At 62.4% G+C, this 19,494-nt stretch overlaps 7 protein-coding genes across 7 annotated transcripts; all 7 read right to left on the reverse strand.

Moving 5' to 3' along the window:
- Positions 1 to 697: 697 nt before the first annotated feature.
- Positions 698 to 4,162, reverse strand: LINJ_21_0590 (conserved hypothetical protein; the record flags this gene model as incomplete). Its single annotated transcript, XM_001465327.1, has 1 exon — positions 698 to 4,162. The coding sequence occupies one exon, from the start codon at positions 4,160 to 4,162 to the stop codon at positions 698 to 700; it is 3,465 nt and encodes a 1,154-aa protein (XP_001465364.1).
- A 1,469-nt stretch (positions 4,163 to 5,631) lies between these two features.
- On the reverse strand, positions 5,632 to 6,642 carry LINJ_21_0600 (putative la RNA binding protein; the record flags this gene model as incomplete). The annotated part of the gene is made up of 1 exon (XM_001465328.1): positions 5,632 to 6,642. One exon carries the CDS (start codon positions 6,640 to 6,642, stop codon positions 5,632 to 5,634), a length of 1,011 nt encoding a protein of 336 aa, XP_001465365.1.
- Positions 6,643 to 8,661: 2,019 nt separating this feature from the next.
- On the reverse strand, positions 8,662 to 9,846 carry LINJ_21_0610 (dihydrolipoamide acetyltransferase precursorlike protein; the record flags this gene model as incomplete). Its single annotated transcript, XM_001465329.1, has 1 exon — positions 8,662 to 9,846. One exon carries the CDS (start codon positions 9,844 to 9,846, stop codon positions 8,662 to 8,664), a length of 1,185 nt encoding a protein of 394 aa, XP_001465366.1.
- A 1,128-nt stretch (positions 9,847 to 10,974) lies between these two features.
- LINJ_21_0620 (conserved hypothetical protein) lies at positions 10,975 to 11,265 on the reverse strand (the record flags this gene model as incomplete). The annotated part of the gene is made up of 1 exon (XM_001465330.1): positions 10,975 to 11,265. One exon carries the CDS (start codon positions 11,263 to 11,265, stop codon positions 10,975 to 10,977), a length of 291 nt encoding a protein of 96 aa, XP_001465367.1.
- A 1,537-nt stretch (positions 11,266 to 12,802) lies between these two features.
- LINJ_21_0630 (conserved hypothetical protein) lies at positions 12,803 to 14,128 on the reverse strand (the record flags this gene model as incomplete). The annotated part of the gene is made up of 1 exon (XM_001465331.1): positions 12,803 to 14,128. The coding sequence occupies one exon, from the start codon at positions 14,126 to 14,128 to the stop codon at positions 12,803 to 12,805; it is 1,326 nt and encodes a 441-aa protein (XP_001465368.1).
- A 736-nt stretch (positions 14,129 to 14,864) lies between these two features.
- Positions 14,865 to 16,259, reverse strand: LINJ_21_0640 (conserved hypothetical protein; the record flags this gene model as incomplete). The annotated part of the gene is made up of 1 exon (XM_001465332.1): positions 14,865 to 16,259. One exon carries the CDS (start codon positions 16,257 to 16,259, stop codon positions 14,865 to 14,867), a length of 1,395 nt encoding a protein of 464 aa, XP_001465369.1.
- A 1,237-nt stretch (positions 16,260 to 17,496) lies between these two features.
- LINJ_21_0650 (hypothetical protein, unknown function) lies at positions 17,497 to 18,663 on the reverse strand (the record flags this gene model as incomplete). The annotated part of the gene is made up of 1 exon (XM_001465333.1): positions 17,497 to 18,663. The coding sequence occupies one exon, from the start codon at positions 18,661 to 18,663 to the stop codon at positions 17,497 to 17,499; it is 1,167 nt and encodes a 388-aa protein (XP_001465370.1).
- Positions 18,664 to 19,494: the final 831 nt, after the last annotated feature.

The raw sequence follows: 19,494 nt of genomic DNA on the forward strand, positions 1-19,494 counted from the left end.
TCTCGAATGGGGGGTTGCTAGCCTTGGCCCGGCGGCCGCTGGGCTGCGCACGCTGGGGCGGGGGAGCGACAGGCGGGGGGAGGAGGAAACGGGGGGCGGGGCAAGGAAGAAGCGGACAGATTGGGCAGCCACAGGCGACGAGGCGGCGGCGACACACACAAACGCGCGCGCGTTCAAGTTGTTGCAAAGTCCCGCTTTGGCGTTGAAGGTGGGTGGAGAGGTTGAGAGAGTCCCGAGACGCCGCTCCGTGCGCACCGTCCGCGGGATGCAGCTGACACGACGCACGCCGCAGGTGTGGTGCCACGGCACTTTCCGAGCTCTCCCTATGCCACTTTACAAGGCCGAGCGGACGGAGCAGCACCTCCCCATCCACACACAGGCCACACATACACGGCGATTCATCGAATACATACAAAGAACGGAGAGAGGCGCTCGCTCAAAAAAAAAAAAGCCTGTACATGAGAAACGAGCAAAGGACGAGCGCCACCGCAAGACGCACGCGCGATGGGGAGGGGGAGGACAGGCGGACACACACACACACGCGCACGCACGTGTGTATGAGGTCTGCATTTCAACTTTGCTCCTAAGCTCTGGCGCGCCTGCTCTGCCCGCTCCCGTGCACACACGCGGCAGATACGCACGAGTATTTTCATACACAAAGACGCGCAGAGGTCATTCCTGTTGTACCACCATTGCGTTACTGACCGGCGCGCAGCACCGCCAGCTCCTCCTCCGCCTTGCCACGCAGCACCTCATTGCTGCCGCTGTTCGAGGCGACCTTGCCCAGCAGCTGCTCCGCCTCCTCCCACTGCTGCAGCTCCATCAGCGCGTGTGCGAGGTGGTACTGCGTCGACGGCAAGATGGCATCAACGGCGCCACCCTTGCCAGACACTAGCGCGGCAGCCCGGCGCAGGCACAGCACGCTCAGCCGTGGAAATCGCGCAGTGCCCAGCAGGGTGCGGCCCAGCTCAGCCCACAACGGAGCGTCCTCCAGGTTTAGGGTCAGCAGCTGCTGCACCACCTCCTCCACCCCAACATTGTGCAGCCGCACCGCCAGCAGGGCGAGGTAGGCCCATGTGCGCGGGTTGGCCGGGTTCAGCGTGTTGCTCTCCTGCAGGCACTCCTCCGCCGGCAGCAGGTCGCCAGCGCGGTAGTAGGCGACGCCGGCGCCGAGCCACAACACCGAGCTGCTCGGCCACACCTGCAGCGCGAGCGTCACGACGCCCAGCGCGTCCCGGTAGCGACCCTCCCTCAGGAGTAAGTTGCACAGATGCAGGTAAGCGGACAAGTAGTGCATGCTTTCGGCCTCTGTGATGCGCTGGTCCAGCAGCGCCTGCGCCGGCCTTGCCGCGCCACTCTTGCCAGCCATGCCGAATGACTGCACCTCCTGAAGCTGCGCCTGCCAGTTTGTCGTCAGGGTCCCGAGGTACGGAGGCGCCGTGGGCGGCTCGCCGCGGCACAGGACCTGCTTGTACACCCTCACAGCATCGGACGGACGCCCGAGCGCGGCGGCGCACTCGGCACGCAGCAGCGCACACTCGTCTACAAGACGCTGCTCCGCCGCGGAGATAGATGTGTGCGCGCCGGACGGCGTGTTGATCTCGTCCAGTGTCCTGAGCGCCTCCTCGTACTGCCCACCCTGCGTGAACAGACGCGCGTACAGCAGCTCCACCTGCAGCGCCCCGGGTCGGCACCGTGCCAAGCACACGTTCGCCAAATCGCGGTGGTGCAGGTTCACGAGGTATGTCGCCACCTCCAAGTACATTAGCTCCTCCTCAGCGTCCCGCTGCGATGATGCAGGAGGAGGTGTCGGGACGGAGTCGTTGGCCGGGCCGCTGCTCCCCGAAAGCCCTCCGCTGTCGGCACCACCGGTGGCGTGGCTCGGGCTCACAGCTCCGCACTCTGCCGCCTTCCGCAGCGCCAGACGCTGCTCCCTGCGCCACTTCTGCTGCTCCACCGCCGCGTCCGGGCTGCCAACGCGGACCGCCAACTCGTGCAAGTCCGCCAGCAGCGCAATGCAGCCCCATCCCAGCTTGTGCTGCGGTGCAATGTCGACGAGGCCGTGCAAGAACACGGCCGCCTCATCCAGCCGGTCCTGGGCAAGCAGCCATGCTCCGTAGTCGAGCAACGCCGACGTGCAATACGGGTCGCAGGCAATCGCCTCGCGGTAGCACTGCTCCGCCTTGGCCAACTCCTCGGTGCGCTGGTAGAAGAGGCCGCAGTCCACCCAAAGTGCCGCCCAGTTGTCCCCTGCGACGTGCGAGGCCAGACGGCTTTGGTACAGCTTCGCAGCAAGCTCGAAGTCCCCGCTCACCTCCGCCTCGATCGCGCGCCACCGCACCTCCTGCTCCTCGCCGCTGTTCGGCGCACCACCGCTCGAAGTGGTCCGAAGCTGTGGCACGCTCGATACCGCGTCGCCTTCGCCGGCACACTCGTGCAGGGCACTGTGCAGCATGTCCATGAGCTGAACGTAAAGCTCGTTGCTCGCCCGTGCCACCTCCTGCGGCGATCCGCCACCGGTAAGGCCGCTCCGCAGACGCTCCTGCACCAGGCTCGTCACCAGCGGCGTCAGCTGACTCTTGAAGGCGGCCAGCTCACCGGTGCTCTGCAGAGCCGCCACAAAGTCGGTGCGCCAGGCCGCGTCGTCAGACCCAGACAATCCGCACGACTTCATCTGAGTTGCGCCGCGCATATCGCGCACCAGCTGCCGCACAACCCCCAGCAACGTTTGCTGGAGTCGCGTCTGTGTGTCATCGGCGGCCGCAGCGGACACCGTCGGCGTGGGCCGCGGAGGGATCAGCTGGGTAGGCGTGACGGCAGGCCGCACGCGGTCACTGACGAGAGGAGTGAGAGTGCGCTGCAGCGTGAGGGAGACGGTGGCCATAGTGCCAGCCGTCACGTACGGGTGTGGGGCGTCGCGGTCGGGTACGTCGATGAGGATGCTGGGCACCATCTGACGCTGCTTGCGGGTGACGGTGCGCTTCTTTCCGCGGTCGGCCGGGTCGTTCTCCGACGGCACCGACCCAGCGGCGGCGCGCTTCTCCGGCGCGTTCGTCGGTTGCAGTGCCACATCAGCAGCCAGGTGCGTCGACCCCGGCTCCGCCAAGGCGTGCAGCGAGATCGGGATCTCAGCCTCGAAGTAGCCGGCGTTGAAGTCCTCCCACTCGGCCGGGCAGCCGGGACGCAGGACGCGGCGGAAGCTCAGCTTCAGCGGCGCGCCAGCCTCTAGCAAGCCTTCAAGGTACGCCTCCTGCACGGCTGTCAGAGGGACGCGCACGACGCACGGAGCCGGCTCACTGGGCTCTGGCACTGGCGGCGCAGGCGCTCCCGGAACGGCTGCAGCGGCGGTATTGTTTGCCGAAGCAGCAGCAGCAGCAGCGGCAGCAGACGCAGCGGGGGCGAGGGGCGTGGTCGACCTCGCTCGGCGCTTTGTGGCCACCATTCCCACGGCATCGACGCCATTCGCTCCACCGCTGGCGCCAGGCGCGTCCGTCCGCTCCGTCACGACCCACAGAACAGCCGGCGTGGCGCCAGCGGCGGCCACTCTGTCAGACGCCTTGCCTGCCTCGGACGCCTCCCTTTCGTCGCCGGACGCGCCGGCAGCGGCCATCTCGCTTTCCGCGCTGATGGAGACAGGCACGTCTCGCAGCGGGCTGGCGTCGTCCACACCGGGGGCCGGCGCCGGCTCCGCTGCCGCGATGTACGCCGTATACTGCGGCAAGGGCGCCAGCAGCCGGCCGCGCGTAAAGGAGGCGACAATGGACATGCCTAGTTTTGCGCCCTCGTCGGTGTTCGGCGGCGGCTCCTCTCTGAAAGTCTCGGCAGTAGCCGCGTCCGCCTCATCGTTGTCTGCAGCCGCCGTCGCATTCGTGGTCGCAGCGGGCAGTGCGAGGGTAACCTCGTAGCGGAACGGGTGATACGCGTAGGCGACCTCCGTCTCCTCCGTCAGACCCTCCTTGTCGTGCACGTGCGCATGGTTGGCACCAGCACCGGCCGCTCCACCTGCCGTGCCGGATGTCAGGACAGGAAAGCCGGCGGAGACCCAATCGGCGGGAAGGTGGTGCACACCATCTAGCTTGATGTCCACGTAATTCACGTACTCCGCGGGGGACGCACCGACGGTGCTGTTGGCAGCAGCGGCAAATGAAGTGATGGCAGACATGATGCCGCTCTGCCTGTACAGGCACCTCAATAGCAACGGCGTGGAACGCACCACAGCGCCCCTCTCTCTCAGCAGTCCTTCCGATGGTGTTCGGCGTGCTGACGGACAGCGACGCCGTTGAGTCAAAATAGCGCCTCCTCTACAGCTTGGAGAGCATGTGTGTCGGTGATGGACGCACGCAGAGGTAGCACAGAGAGACGACGGAGAAGTAAAGACACGGAGAGCAAGGAAGTAAGGCGGCACGCGAGGGGAGCAACAATGCAGATAAAAGCAATCACGAGGTCAAGGCAGTGCGGAAAGCGAGTGTTGACTGTGCGCCGTTGATGAGGCGTTCATCCATGAGCAGACGCGCCCCCTCGCGAGCGCGTGCTTTGGTGGCCAAGCATGGGGAGCCAACCACACATGTCTCTGGAGCACGACACACGCATCCAGCGCAGCGGAGCATCGGCGGTGGGGACGAGAAGCACCACGCGCTCCGGCAAAGGGAGACGTCAGGAGAGGAGCCCCTGAAGACACTTCGTGTACGACTTGCTATCCGGTTCCGGTGTCGGCGGCCTGGCCCTTCCCTGTTCATCGACTCCTTTCGCTGTTACGCGTGCGCAAGGACGATTATGTCTCGCGCTTCCCCGCGACCCACGCACGTACGTGCCCATACGTGAGGCGCACCCCTTTAGCACCCGCAGGCGATACGGCTGTCGCTACTGAAGTGGTGCCGTACTTTTCCGTTGTCTCCTGATGCATGCGCTCGTGCGCGCTCTCTCCCTCGTATTGCACCATTATGTTGTTCTCGTTAACGCTCATGCAGGGCGAGTGGCACTGGGGGAGTGGTGGTTTGGAGGGAAGAGGTGGATGCGGGCAGCGTGCTCCCCCACCGGGCACGCACACTGGACATGCACGCAGAGATATGCAACTGCCCATACCAGTCGGAAAGCGCTTGTGCGTGGTTGTGTTCCCCGCCGGGGGTTCAAGTCTTCCCTTCTCCTCCTTATCCTCCTTATCCTCCTGTCCCCTCATGATGCCCTACCCCGCCTCTCCTTTTTTTAGGCAATCCTGCCGTCCTCCTCCGTTACACGACAGATGTTGCGTCACAAAAAGGCGTCTCACACGCCAGCGCACGCCACCAAAGACGCGCGCGTGCGCTGGCATCTACTACCGCCTCAAGGACGTACTGTGCGGATGAGGGAACCGCTAAAAGGGCTGTGGAAATGAAAAAGATGTCGTACACTTAAGGTTAAGGGGGTTTCCGCGTACTCGGTCATCGGGGTGCGCGCGCACATACACGCACGCCCCTCCACTACAGGCACACAGGTGTCGCGCCTTCGATTCCTCTGACGATTCTGTGGAGCATGCCGTGCACCGTCGCTGGCTCGGCATCATCAACAAGTCGGAGGCACTGCATACTCACGAGTGCATCTCACCGGTGTCTTGTGGGTGTGCGCGTGTTTGCACCTATCGGTACTCCGTGGCGCTCAGTGGCGACCACCGCCACGGCGGCCACCGCGGCCACCGCGACCGCCACGTCCACCGCGGCTGCCATGCTGCGCCGCACGCTCGGAGATCTCCTTCTCTACGTTCGCTATGAGCGCCTTCTCGTCGTCCTCACTGAGCTTCGTCACCTCGGGCTGCTTGCCCTGCAGCGTCGCCGCGCGGGTCTTGACGGACTCGACCATCTTCTCGGCTGTCTCGGCGTCCTGAAAGATGATGAGAGCCTCCTCCTTGGTTGGCATGTACACGTAGCGCACGCCTTTCTGCTCCTCCGCCGGCCACAGCCCCTTTACCTCGGAGAATTTCTCGATCGCGCCGCATCCGGAGATGCGGTAGCTGCTGTTCGTGGGCATAGCGGGCGTGCGGGGGGCCGCGGACGACGGCGCACCAGCGTCCTCACCGTCCTCGCGCACGCGCTTGCGGTTCTTCTGGGAAGCCATCTGCACCGCCTTTCCCTCCAAGTACGCGGTCTTCATCTGCGCGCTAAGCTGCACGCCGTCGTACTGGGGCGGCGCCGCGACAAACTTCTCGGCATCCGTCTTGCTGGCGAAGACCACGAACACGGACGGTTTCGTGCGGCTCTCCACCGGCGCGTCCTTGCTGCCGCCCTGGAAGTAGCGGCGCCACACTGCCAGCACGGTGCCCTGAGCGCTAAAGAATTCCTGCAGCTGCTCCAGCGAGGCCGTCGCCGGCACCGGCTTCACGTACACCGTCTGCTCATCGGTTTGGATGGACTCCGGCAGGGCGTCCTTGCGGCGCACCGACAGGCCGTCCTTGTTCATGACGAGCTTGTCGCTGCTGGCGAGCGCCTCGGCGAGCACCTTCGGGTCCTTCGTGAGGCTGTTCAGACGGTTGAAGGTGAGCAGCACCTCCAGCGGAATGAAGCCTTCCGGGTCCTCGGCCATCTTCGACTTGAGAAAGACATCCTTGGCGACGTTCACGTCGCTGAAGTAGAACTCCACCTGTCGGCGGATCTTATCGGCGAGGTCGGACATCACTAGCACGACGAAACGCGGCGCGGGCACAGCACAAGGAAATTTCTCTTGAGGGGATGGCAGGCACGGGGTGCACAGAAGAGAGGAGGCGATGGCAATGGGAAGGCGGCGGCGGCGGCGGCTTCACTGACAAGGGTGCGAGGTGAAGCTCGTGCGTGTGGGCCAGGCCCAACGTATGGCGTATATGTTGGGCATGTGGCGGATAGAGGAGTTCATGCGGGGGGAGTGAGTGAAAGAGAGACGGCAGAAAGAGGAAAGGAGAGAAAGGGAGTGGACGAAGAGAAGCGAGCATGTCTGTGTCACCATATCAATCACGCAGCAGGTGGCTAGAATGGATGCTTCGTTGTGTGCGGTGCACGTCTTGCTGGTCACCCCATTCGTCGCTAGAAGCTACGGCAATCCTCTGATAGCAGTGTGTTTGTGTGCGCACGCGTGTCAGCGTGCCCTTCCGCCTCCGTGGCGCGCTTCCCCATCGTCTCACTTGGCTTGAGAGGGCTCCGTGGCGCTGTCTGACCTCACGTTTGCGCGGTTTGATATCCTGATCGACACTGCGAACGATGTATACGCCGCGGGTGTGCGTGTGTAGGCGCGTGTGGGTGTCTGGAGTGGAGGAGCGCCACGAGAACGAGGGAGAGGGGGTGCGCACACACATTCGTCAGGTCAAACCCCTCAGCGTTAGAGAGAAACCAACCCACCGTGGGCAACTCCCACGCGAACACAGAAATGTGCGCTCACGTATTGCACTTGCGGTACGCCGAACAGAGAACCGAGAGAAGGGAGAGGAGAAGGGGCGGCATACGCATGTGCCGACAAGGGCCCGAAACAAAGCATGAGAACCATCGGGAAAGCGAAAGCCAACAACAACGACTCCACTGCCGCAGGGGCGCCAGCACACACGTCGAGAGACACACCGAGACCTGCACGCGTTCAAACAGAAACACGTAAGCACACAGACGCATGCGGTTGAGGACAACAACGACGACATCACCCCCCCCTCCCCCTCCACCCATCCACCCACGCAGCCCGCCATTCCGCTCGCCTCCTCACCCGTTTGGCAGCAACCACTGCCGTACAGCTCAGACAGTGAAAGGCATCAAAATTCCCGTTCGGCTTTGCTTTCTTCGTATTTTCTGTGTTTAGCCGTCCCTCGATTGCACGGTTGTGCGCATGCCGGACTTCGTGCATGGAACGGGGTGGGGGTCGTGCTGTGTGGCTGTCACACATGCACGCACGCAGAGAGAGAAAGTGAACTGCAAAAGCCGATGGTGTGCTTTACGACAGGCACTCGTATGTCTAATAAAAAAGACATACAGCACACAATCTTTATATCGTCTCGCTCTGCTTGCCGGTGGCGGCGTGTCACCCCACACACCTGCCGAAGGCGCCCATTGTCGAATCGGAGACGCACAACAAGGCACAGCGGCACACATCTGCGTGCGTCAAGTCCATTGCCACGGTGCCAGTGTAGGGAGCAGCTGTCGCGTGCCAGATGCCTCGACAGCCCGCCTTCATACATCGGGTGTGCCTCTTTCTTGAGGGGAGAAAGCTCGTTGGGGTTGGACGGGCGAGTGTCATCCATAGGGTAAAAGGGTGGCAGATAGTCGGTTTCACATGTACACCGCACCCCACTGCTTTGCACTCCTGTGTTCGTCATCGTGCAGGCACAGCCTCCATGCTCGGCCCCACCGTTCTCCACCGACCTCTCGCCTTTTCCCTGCTTCACCCTTGTACACAGAGAGATGGTGAGAGGAGAGGGCGAGTGGCTGTGTGTGTGCATGTGAGGAAGTGCGTAGCCGCCCGTTTGTGTGACTGCGGCCTCCTCCCCACCCCCACCCATCCCTTTCCCGAGAGGTCTCTGACTTGAACCACACCCGCACCGACGGCGTGAACTACACGGCGACGTCGACTACACGGGAAGAGTTTCTGCTCAGCGTCCGCCTCTCCTCCCCCCAACCCCTTGGTGAATGAGCGGAAGACACGCGTTTCGCGCACACGCGCGCATCGGTGCACATCTTCGCCTTACTCGGCGGCCTTCTTCGACTTTGGCTTCGGAATGTGCATGGAGCACATGAGCTTCTTCAGCAGGGCCGTGTCGCTGACGCTCTTGTACACAGGGCCGGGCTTGAGAACAACGTTGTAGATGTCCCCGCTTACCGCCGCCGGGGCAGCAGGCTTTGCAGCCGCCTTACTCGCCCCATCAGCGGCAGCGGCGGGGGCCGCCTTCTGCTGCATCGCTCGCGCCGGCGCGGTGTCGTTGTAGTCGAAACCGGGTTGACCAGAAAAGTCGGACTTCAGGAAACGCCCACCCTTGCCAGAGGGAGCGATGCCGGCGAGAGCGCTGGGCTCCAGACCAGCAGCAATGCGGGCCACGCTTGGGCCACTAGCCGCCACCGCCGCATCGAGCGAGCCACCGTAGTGCTTGGCAGACGCGGCCGATGCAGCCGGTCGAGCTGACGCAGCAGCAGCAGCGGCGGCAGAAGGGTCAGCGGCGGAGGCCGGCGGCCCGCCAACTGCATCCTCGGGGTAGTAGTTGGCAACCTTCTCTACATCGGCAGCGTTGCTCACCATCACAGCAATCGTCTTGGCGACGGGGGCAGACTGGCCGTTCCCGCAGTATATCTTGGCGAGGTAGCCGCTCTCGAAGGTGTTCGTGTAGTCCACTACCGCCTTGTCCGTCTGGATGGTGCAGAAGACCTCGCTCTCCTTCACGAGCTCGCCAACCTTCTTCTTCCATTCGACCACCGTGCCTGTCTCCATCGACGGGGAGAGGGCCGGCATGAAGACGGGCTCACAGGTGACGCCTTCCGGCACCTCAGAGGAGGCACCACCAGCGGCCGGCGCAGCGGCAACAGCAGCAGCGGCGGGTGCCTCCGCGTCCGCGGCAGGCACCTCGCCCTCAGGCGTGTACTCGTCCGCCTTACTGACATCCGCGGCGTCGCTCACCATCACAGCAATCGTCTTGGCGACGGGGGCAGACTGGCCGTTCCCGCAGTATATCTTGGCGAGGTAGCCGCTCTCGAAGGTGTTCGTGTAGTCCACTACCGCCTTGTCCGTCTGGATGGTGCAGAAGACCTCGCTCTCCTTCACGAGCTCGCCAACCTTCTTCTTCCATTCGACCACCGTGCCTGTCTCCATCGACGGGGAGAGGGCCGGCATGAAGACGGGCTCGAAGTTCACGAGCCAGAGCAGCGTGCGCCGCATCATATTTCCCTGCTCTTTCTTCTCAAGGTTGTGGATGGCGGTTATGGCGGCACTTACCGCTGATAAGTATCGTCGCCTCTTGTGCTTCGTCGAGTGGGTGAGCAAGTGCGAAGTGGCTGATGAGCAAGACTGTGCGTGCAGACACACCCGCACGCGAGAGGGAGAGAGAGAGGGGGGCGATATCGAGGGCGGGAGAAGAATAGACCGCGCTTAAGGGATATGTGAACGGGAAAGAGCTGCTAATAAACAATTAGAAGTAGAATGGAGATGAAGCCAGTGTTGATCATCGACTGGGCGCAATGCACAAGTCGGGTATGCGCCGTTGGCAACAGGGGGGAGGAGGGAGAGGAAGTGTTGGGTATGATGAGAGACAGCAGGAAGCACACGCGCAGCACCAACACCACAACAACAGCTATCTGCCGAGTCTGCGCGACTGTAGTGTGTGTATGTGCGTGTGCGTGTGTGTGTGTGTGTGTGTGGTCGTTGTGGCGCGTCAGAGGAAGAGAGGGGAAGAGGGGGAAGGGGGCGATGCGCGCGGGAGGGGGGAGGTACGCGCCGAGTGAACAACCCCCTCGATGCAGCCGACTCCCTCGCCTCTCTCACCACCACCACCACCACACACACACACAGAGACACCGGGCCTCCCTCTTGATTACTTTATGTTTTGTGTACGATCAGCTCCCCCACTCAGAGGAGGGGAGGGCCAAAACAACGACGCAGAGACAGGGAGAGCACCAGAGAAAGAAAGAGAGTTTGGCAACCATACCACACACACGCACACACTCACGGACACACAGGCACACGGACACCTACACAGCCACAAGAAGACGCCCTTCATAGAGATGGAAGAGAGAGCGCCGTGGCAGAGCAAGGTGCGTGTGGTCCAATAAGCAGAGGGAAAGGGTGAGGAGAAGATCAGGATGCGGATGTAAGGGGCGGTCAGAGAAGGTGCAGCGAAGCAGAAACACATACGCCGACGTACTCTCGCCCGCCCACCCACCCCCCGTGATGCGCCTTGAGGTGAGCGCACACCGTCTTCTTACGCGCAATTGTGAGTGTGTGTGTGTGCCTGTGTGCGGAGGATGCGATGCCTGCTGCTTCGCTGCCCCCTCTTCTTCTCGTCCTCTCCTTTCAAATGGCCAGCAGTAGTATGATGATGACGACTAGGAGCAGCACAACGGAGTAGAACCCGCGATTCTCGCTCTCCCTGAGCAGTTGGATGACGTTCTGGTTCTGCCGCCGACTCTCGTCTGCTGTGCGGGTCACATTGCCATGCAGACGGTCCAGCATGTCGTCCTGTTCGCCGAGGTCGTTGCCGATCTGAATCGCGTAGTGTCGCGTGTTCATCACAGAGGCGTGCAGCTGATCGAGCAGCTGATCCTGCGTGCGCAAGTCATCCTGCTGGGCAAAGGTGCGCTCCATGATGGCGATGCGGAGGAGAGATCTGCTCGCAAAATACGCACGTGCGCAGATCCCGATGGCGAGATGAAGGAACTGGCAGACGGAGGGAGCGAAGGAGAGCCAGTTGCGCGTTCGTGCTTCTCTCAGTGCGCGAGTTTGTGCTGGTATGGGCTTTGTGGCTAAAGAGAGCATGGAGTGAGAGTGAGGATGAGGGTGAGAGCAGAAGCAGCGGAAAAGGGGAGGAGTGCCAGGGGTGCAGATGTTGGGCTAGTGCTGGCGCACACACACGCACGCCACGCAAGTCTCTCTCTTCAAAGAGACACGCACTCACAAACACGGAAAGAGAGGGAGTGAACAAGGCCGCATATGGTTGTCCAGCGGTGTGGACGAGGACATCGTGCGGCGATACATCTATGGGGACTGGGCATGGCAATGACAGCGGTGTCACTCGCGAGAAGATGTACAGAAGTGAAGCAATGAAACGGTACAAACAACGGCCACCCACAACGCCTGGCCCACTTCTTCCCCTTCGCCACCGTTCCCCCCATCCACCCGCCCCCTCATCCATGCCTCCAATGGCACAACCGATCAGGGGACCAGTCTGAAGGGAGGGGGGATGGATGGGGCAACGACGTGATGAGGATGTGAAATGGAAGAGAAGCGGGCAAAGGGGGCGAAGACGACGCGCGCTACAAGCTGAAGAGGAGAGAGAGTACACAGATCGATGTTACATGCAGCAGCACATAACGGTGAAGACAGTCGAAGTTGTAGTGATACACAGGTGACGTACAGTTAAGAGGGAGTGGGGAGACGGACACAGAGAGAGAGGGTGACGGAGTATCGATGGAAGCAGAAGGGAGGGGAGGAAGGAGCAGGATGTCTCTGTGCATGCCGCCGCACACACACACGCACGGGACCCAGCCTGGTCACCCCGCCCATGGTTGCCGTCTTGTAATCCTCCCGTGAGTGAGCAAATTTCTTATGGTACTCTATGCTGATGCGCGCATCTGCCGACCTCTCTCCCCTCCCCTCACCTCACTCCCGCCACCGACACACACACACACACACAAGCGTTCCCATCCTTCACTGCTGAACGAAAGGATGTTGCGGGCAGAGAGTAGAGTGTGGAGGTTGGAGGGGGCGAGAGAGAGGGAGAAGGAAAGAAAGAACGACGCCGCTTCTATGACCGCAGCCAACTGTTGGCTGGTGTGGGTGGCACGCCTGTGTCATCCATGCGAGCGATGCGCACATGAGGGTTGGGCGCACCATCTCAAGGTAGGTCTGTGAGAAAGGAAGAGCTTCGAGTGCGTTCTCGTGCACAGATATAGAGGAAGGTGAGTGCACGCGATGTTGGCAGCACCGTCGCATTGCAGATCACATCCGCGCATGGGCATAGTCCACCCTATCCCGTGTCCGCGATTGCCGCAGCGAATTCGAAAGCCACGCCGCCTCGCGCAGAAGAGAGGGTCAGTGGGAGAAGATAGAGCACAAGCTGCATGCACACCCTCTTTTAAGCCCACTGCGGTGCCGCGTGTGTCACATGGCGACTCAGGGCAGCCTAGCCACGCATGTAGAAGCGCTTCTGCCGCCGCGTCTTGCGCGCCCACTCCTCCGCCGCGATGGGCAGCCACTCCTTCACGACGAGCTGTACGCCGCCGCGCGGCGTCTTGGCCGACCTCTTTGCCTTTGAGCTGCCGCTGCTGCGGTCACTGTTGGGCGACATAAACGGCAAGTTTAAGGCCATCTCCATCTCGTGCAGACTGGCCTCGGCAAACTGGCAGAAGGCGTCCCGTTCGGCGTCAGGCAGCTGAAGCTCCTCCGCCAGAGCAGCCACGGCAGCCTTGTCAGCCGCACGAAGAGCAGGCTGACGCCGCGGTTGGGGTGGCGGCGCCACGGGCTGGGATCGAGAGCGGGAGATGACGCTACTGCCAGCGCGGTTGTTGACACATGCGGCGGTCTTTGACGCGCTGTGCTCGCGCTTCGCGCTTCGCGGTAGAGTGGAGGGCTGTGTGGCTGCAGCCGTTGGCGATGACAGCGACGTCAATGGGGGCACTGGTGCTCTCGCTGACGCCGTCGCTGTCCTACGCTGCACTTGGAGTTGCTTGCCGGCGGAGCGGAGCACCTGGGGCACCGGACTCTTGCCTGTCGCGGCCGCTGAAGGCTTGGGCTGAAACCCACGCCCATGCCGGGGCAGCGGTGCATGGGCGCGCACTCGTACACCCGCATCGCCGGATGCTGTGTTCCTTCGAGTTGCTTTTAGCGTTCCGCCAACTCTGCGTTTGGGCACCGCGGTTGTCGCTTCAGTCGCTCGAGCATCGTTGCCCTCCACGTCGGCGGCACGAGGCGGTAGGTGAGGTCGGAAGATCGCGGCAAGCTCGTTGTATGCCTCCTTCTTGCGTGGCGGCACGATGGCCCAGGTGCTGGAGAGGTCCGCGATGAGAATGGGAAGGGGCACATTGAGCCGGTTCGGGTCCGCCACGAGACACCCCATGACGTACACCGTGAACCCGCTCACCTGCTCTGGCAGGATGCCGTAAGCAAGGAAGACGTCCACCGACGGAGGCGAGACGAGCTGGGAAGCTGCCATCAGATCCGTGTTCGTGAGGTACTTGAGGTGCTCACGGGTTCCCTTGAGCACCTGCTGCTTCAGCCGCTCCCGGCAGTGCTCCTCCATAATCATCAAGCGCCGCACGTGCGTCTCATGGGCGACAATCTCACGCGCCCACCGACGCTGCGCCGTCTTCATGACACGCAGGTAGACCTCCAGCTCCTCCACGGCCTGCTTGCCGGCTGCCGAGCTCGTACCAGTCACCGGAGCAGCACTTCTCGGCTTGGCGGCGGCGTGGCACGCGACCTTCGTCAGCTGGTACGCGCTGCTGCGCATCCTTTCGACGAGCGGAGACAGTAATGCGCGCAGCGGTTGGTTCGACGAGCTCCCCCAGGTCTCTGCGTATGTGGGTATGAGGATGCGTGCCCGTGGGTGTGTGTGTGTGTGTGTCGACGGTGCCGGACAGAGAGAGAGATGTAGAGATGTAGAGAAACGGAGAAACGGAGAACGAGCTGGAACCTCACACACACGCACGCACACGCGCACACAGGCAACTACGTTTGGCCTAGGCCCGCGTTTGATGGCTGTTGTGTGTGTGTGTGTGACTGCTCTTTGTTCTCACGGCTATGATGTCCGTACAGAGGTGTCGATGGTCGAACACGATCAACAGAGACACAGGACAGGAAGGGGGAGGGGGGAGGGGAGGGAAGCTGGTGACGAAAGAGGAAGAGAAGGAAGGAGAGGCTTGGCAGCACTGCCGCTCCCGTGCCGCTGTCGCTGCGAGTGCGATAGACAATTTGAAGAGAGAGGAGAGACAAAATTCCGGCCTACGGAGACCAGTACCCGTGTGTGTGTGTGTGTGTGTGTGTGTGTGTGTGTGTGTGGTGTCGGAAGGGGAACGTATCCAGGTCTGCGCTGTCTTCTTCAGCTTCTTTCGATCTACGTCCTCCGTGAACAACTTGAGGGCCAGCACGCCTAGGCGCAAACGCGCACACGCATACACATATTCGCATATGCATATGTAGACTGCTTCTATGGCCTGCCCCGCAGCTTCGCACCTCCGCCCACAAGCTTAGACCCCTTCGCGTGTCCGCTTGCGGCCCCTGTCCGTAATGCCACGGCTAGCGTACTGCGAGATGTCGGCCATGTCCTGCGCGTTCACCCACTCTTGTTGGCGAGGGAAGTGCAGCCGCACCGCACCGCCTTGCATTTGCCGTGCCGGCGGGATTCGAAACGGCCGCTGCGCATTCGCCTCTGCTTTGGGGTAGTAGGATGTGTAGAAGGCGCTGCCTCCCGAAGGCCCGCCGTGCCCTGCCTTGCGCTGAAGCGTGCCGAAGCCAGTGCCGCGTTGACCAAGCGCCTGCCTCGCGTAGATGTCCGAGAAGATGGGGCTCACATAGCGGACGACCGTGGTGGCGGCGCTGTGGTGAACACCCGCACCAGCGACGCCGGCAGCGGCAGCACGGCCTCCTGCGCTGAGTCCGGCCGCCCCCTCACTAGCGGCGACGTGTAACTGATCGAGCAGCTTCCCTAGGGTTTCTCTGGCGTGCCCGTTCGACGCCGGGTCGGCTCCTTCCTTGACTCCCGCGCCGCCACCTGCGCTGGCCGCTCGGTTGGGAGACGACGACGACGCCATCGTCACCTCGCGGCGCAGCTCTTTCAGCAGGTCCTCGAAGAACGCAAGGGACGTGCGGGATGGCGCGCGGAAGTGCTGCGAGCGCACGAGCTCCAGGTACAAGGCGGCCCGCGCGGGCTGCAGACTCTCCAGGGTGGACAGGCACGCCTGCAAAGTGGACCGGAACGCCCGCGCCTGGGCTGCTGTGAAAGACGGGGTCGGCACCGAGTATGATGCGGAGGGAGACGCCATGACAGCGGTGGTAGCAGCGGTTGCGGTGACGGTGGTGGACGGCGACGGCTGTCCGCTTGTCGTGGCTGCCGCTGCGATCGCCAAAGATGACGAGGATGTCCCTGCAGTGGATGTTGCGTTGCTTGAGACTCCCGTCACGCTCGCGGCCTCTGCTGCCTCCGCCTTGGCAGTCCCCTTCTCCATCGCCGTAAGCAGCTCCGTGATCAGCGGCTCGGGTACAAGCCGGCGTTGCTTCCATCGGCGCACAAGCCGCAAGCACTTCTCACGCCACGCCGGCTGGCCCGCCCCGTGGACAGACATGAAGGCGGCGGGAGCCAACGTCCAAAACTCGGCGAGGATGGCCTCCAGCGCCTGATCAGCCTCACTCGATGTGGAAGGCGAGGCGGAGGCGGTACGCGCGAGTGTAGCGTCCAGCAAGCACAGTACCGGAAAGCACGACTCGACCCGGTCACTGGTAAAGCGCTGCGCCATGGCGACGGCAATGCGGTGCGGCACGACACGCGCTTGCAGCACAGCCGCACTCGCGGTGTCCTGCACGTGCGCGATCTTTTCCTTGGACTCCCTCTGCAGCTCATCGAGGGTAGCCTGAAACGCGTCCATAGCTGATAACGATGACGACGGTGGCAATCGCTGCTGTACGGGGGTATGTATATACTGGAGGGGAGGGGGTAAGGGGGGGAGGGTTCCTGAAGGTTGCAGCAGGCACAGCAGCGCGGTGGCGGTGGTGGGGAGAGCGTTGCGCGAGCCCACGAAGGGGGAGAAAGAGCGCGCGCATTCCGTGAAACGAATGGAAAGAGGAGGGAGACGCCCAAGAGGAAAAATATGCATAAAAGAGGAAAGTAATCGAGTGCACAAGTATACGAGGAGCGAACAGTAATGAAAGGGGGGAGAGGGGGGTTGTGTCGCTGTGTACTCCCTCGCGCCGTCCTTCTCCCGTCCCCCTCCCCCCTTCGCCTCTCTCGGTACCTCCCACGCGTGGGTGCACCGGGAGGCAAGACACCGAAGCGTGCCCGGAGAGCACAAGAGAGAGAGCGGGGAAGGGAGAGGCAGATCGGTAAATTTTATCTCTGCGCCATGGGACGTGTAAGTGTGGCCTGCCTGTGCCTCTGCGCATGGGTGCGTGTGTGCATGTGTAAGCACAACTGCAGGACAATATAAAAACCACCAGAGCACGAGAAACGATGAGGTGTGAAAGCGAAGGTAGCAGAGACAGAGGGAAAGAAGGGGGAAGGTGTGCCGTCGGCCTGCAAGGAGGTGTCAAAGGAACACAGTGCCTAAGCCCCTCAGCAATGTCCACCGCCACCACCGCACCACCACCACCTACCCAAGCGCGCGCCTTCGCTTTCTTCTCTGGCTTCTTCTCGCACCATCGCTCACAGGGGGAAGCGTCGAGCCAGCGCACGATAACTGAAAAGGAAAGAAAAGGGAGCCGAAGGAAGCGCTGTGCCACTCCATCACTGCCACGCTTGCGTTCTTGTGTGCTTCGTGCGTGTGTGTGTGTGTGTATGCATAGGCACTGATGGAGCGTGTTTGTGGTGCAGCAGCACCAGCAGCAGCGAGGAGTAGCAGGAACTGTAACCGCTTCGGATTCCGGTGTGTGCGCGGGCACGATGCAGGAACAGGGGAGACAAAGAACAGGGGAGGGAGGGTGTGGCAACGAAAAGCGCGCTGTGAGAGCAGGATACTGCATCTGTGCACACAGACACACATGTGATGGGCGCGAGAGGAGGGAGGAGCCCTTGCCTGCACATGTCCCAGCATACTGGATACACGCACCTTTTGTCTTCTGCACTGCCAACCTCCATCGAGCCCCCCTCCCCCTCCGCCTTGGCGCTCGTCAACGCAGTCGCCGCCCGTGTGAAAGGTATTCGTACACTCGCTCGTCACGATCACGCTTGCGGTGCGGGTTCGCATGCATGTCGGCAGCAGCAGATGCACGCGCCGCATCGGCACTATCGCTTCGATTTGTAGCGCACTCCTCCGTGTATATGCCCAGTGGCGGTATGCATGTGCCCATGGATGCGGGGACCGATGAAGACGCCGAGGGAGGCTGCGGCCCCGCGCCAGGCATAGCGAGCTCCTCCGTTCGAGGGCGACGTAACGGCGGTACAGCGCCGGTGGATGTCATCTCGGCAACACCGTGCGCCTCCTCCTCCGCCAACATGCTCTTCTCGTGCTGGCGCATGGCTGTCACCGTCAAGCTATCTGCTGTGCGCTTGCGGTCGGCGAACCTCGTGACGCCGGCGGGCACAGACGGGTACCAGGTCAGCGCCAGCGGCGGCGGTGCCAGCACGTCGTCAGCGGTGAGCTGTGTGATGAAGCTGGAGTACCGCCCCTCGGCGTACGCTGCGTACAGTGCCTGCAGCGTGCGCGAGGAAAGCGGGGAGCAGGGTTCGCCGCGGTTTTGCTGCTGCTGCTGACGGGAAAGGGCTGCTGTGATGGGATCCACAGGTGATGTGACGCCGAAGGACCCCTCGGCGGCGGCGGCAGCGAGGGGGTGCATATACAAGCGCTGGACGTCGCGGTTCGCCCCACATCGCTCGGTCTGCGCTTCATCTTGCTTGGCAGCCTCGTCTTCCTCAGCGCCAGCGTCGGCAACGATGCCGTGGTCGATCTCTGCCGGAGCGACCACGCCGGTCGCCTCGCTCTCCCTCACTGAAAGCGACGGAACTGATTGCGGAGGGTCAATGGAACGCGGCGACTGCAAGTGACAATCATGGCTGACACTGATGAGTGGAGCAGACAAGAGTGCTGAAGGTGCGTCACTGGCCACACCGCTGTCAGGCGTCGAGACTGGCAACGGATAGCACGAAAAGCCTTCTCGTCTGGCGTAGTCGTCATTGGTAACATCTGTCGATGACGCAGCACCCACTGTAGCTGCAGCAGCGTTGCACGTGTGCGGCTGTGGCGGCACCACAACCGTTGACATGTATGTGCTGTCGTCAGCTTCCGGCATCGCGTATGCCGCCAGCGATGCTGCGCTGAAGGGCACACGCGACGTCATGAACTCCGAGACGTGGGCCTCCACTATGTGCGTGTGTGTGGTGTTGCCGTCGTACGGAGTAATGCTGCTGGTGAGACAAGGGAAGGAGGAAGGCAGGTGAGGCTGAGGAGTGCACCTCCCTCACCTCCGTTTTCCGCCCTCTCTATGCTACTCAGCAGCGCGTTGTGCACACACGCACACAGTGAGAGATGCTTATCGTGCGACTTGGGCTCCCCTTCATGCAGTATGCGGCGCGGGAGATAACACAGTGTGAGCAGGAGTGGGCACATACGTGCGCACGTGTAAAAGCGAGAGCGAGGAAGAGAAAGAACGCGAGAGTGTGCAGACGGGCGTGAGTGCGGCACGGAAAGAGGTGGGGTAAATGGGGTGAGTTGTCGGCCGTGCCTCGGCCACACGACGCAAGCGCCGCTCCTGTTTGGAAACGCCTTGCCGCGACGCTGATGGTGGATGCGTCAGCGCACCCGCCATCCGTCTTCTGGCACTCGACGTCGTCGACACAGCCATGCCTTGCACAAAGTCCCGACCCCCCCCCCGCGTGTTGCTACGGCATGCATTCTCCGTGAGAAGTCACGCGTGCGCTCATCAGAAGCCGTGTTAGCGCTCAGTTCGAATCTCTTCCCTCGTTGTGTTTTCTTCGTTTTTTTTTTAGGGCGACCACTCGGCGCGAACGACAGCAGCGCCACACTCCACCAGAACGCTCCGCACACAAAGCGCGCGCGGACGGCTGCGGCATCGCGGGGGTCCTCGTTCACGCAACGCCACATCAGCGCCCCGCATGTTCGCGTCAGCGCACGTGAGAGACACGCACACGCTGTCCCGTGCAAAGAGAGA

This window comes from Leishmania infantum, chromosome 21 (assembly GCF_000002875.2).
Source record: "Leishmania infantum JPCM5 genome chromosome 21".
Lineage (NCBI taxonomy): Eukaryota > Euglenozoa > Kinetoplastea > Trypanosomatida > Trypanosomatidae > Leishmania > Leishmania infantum.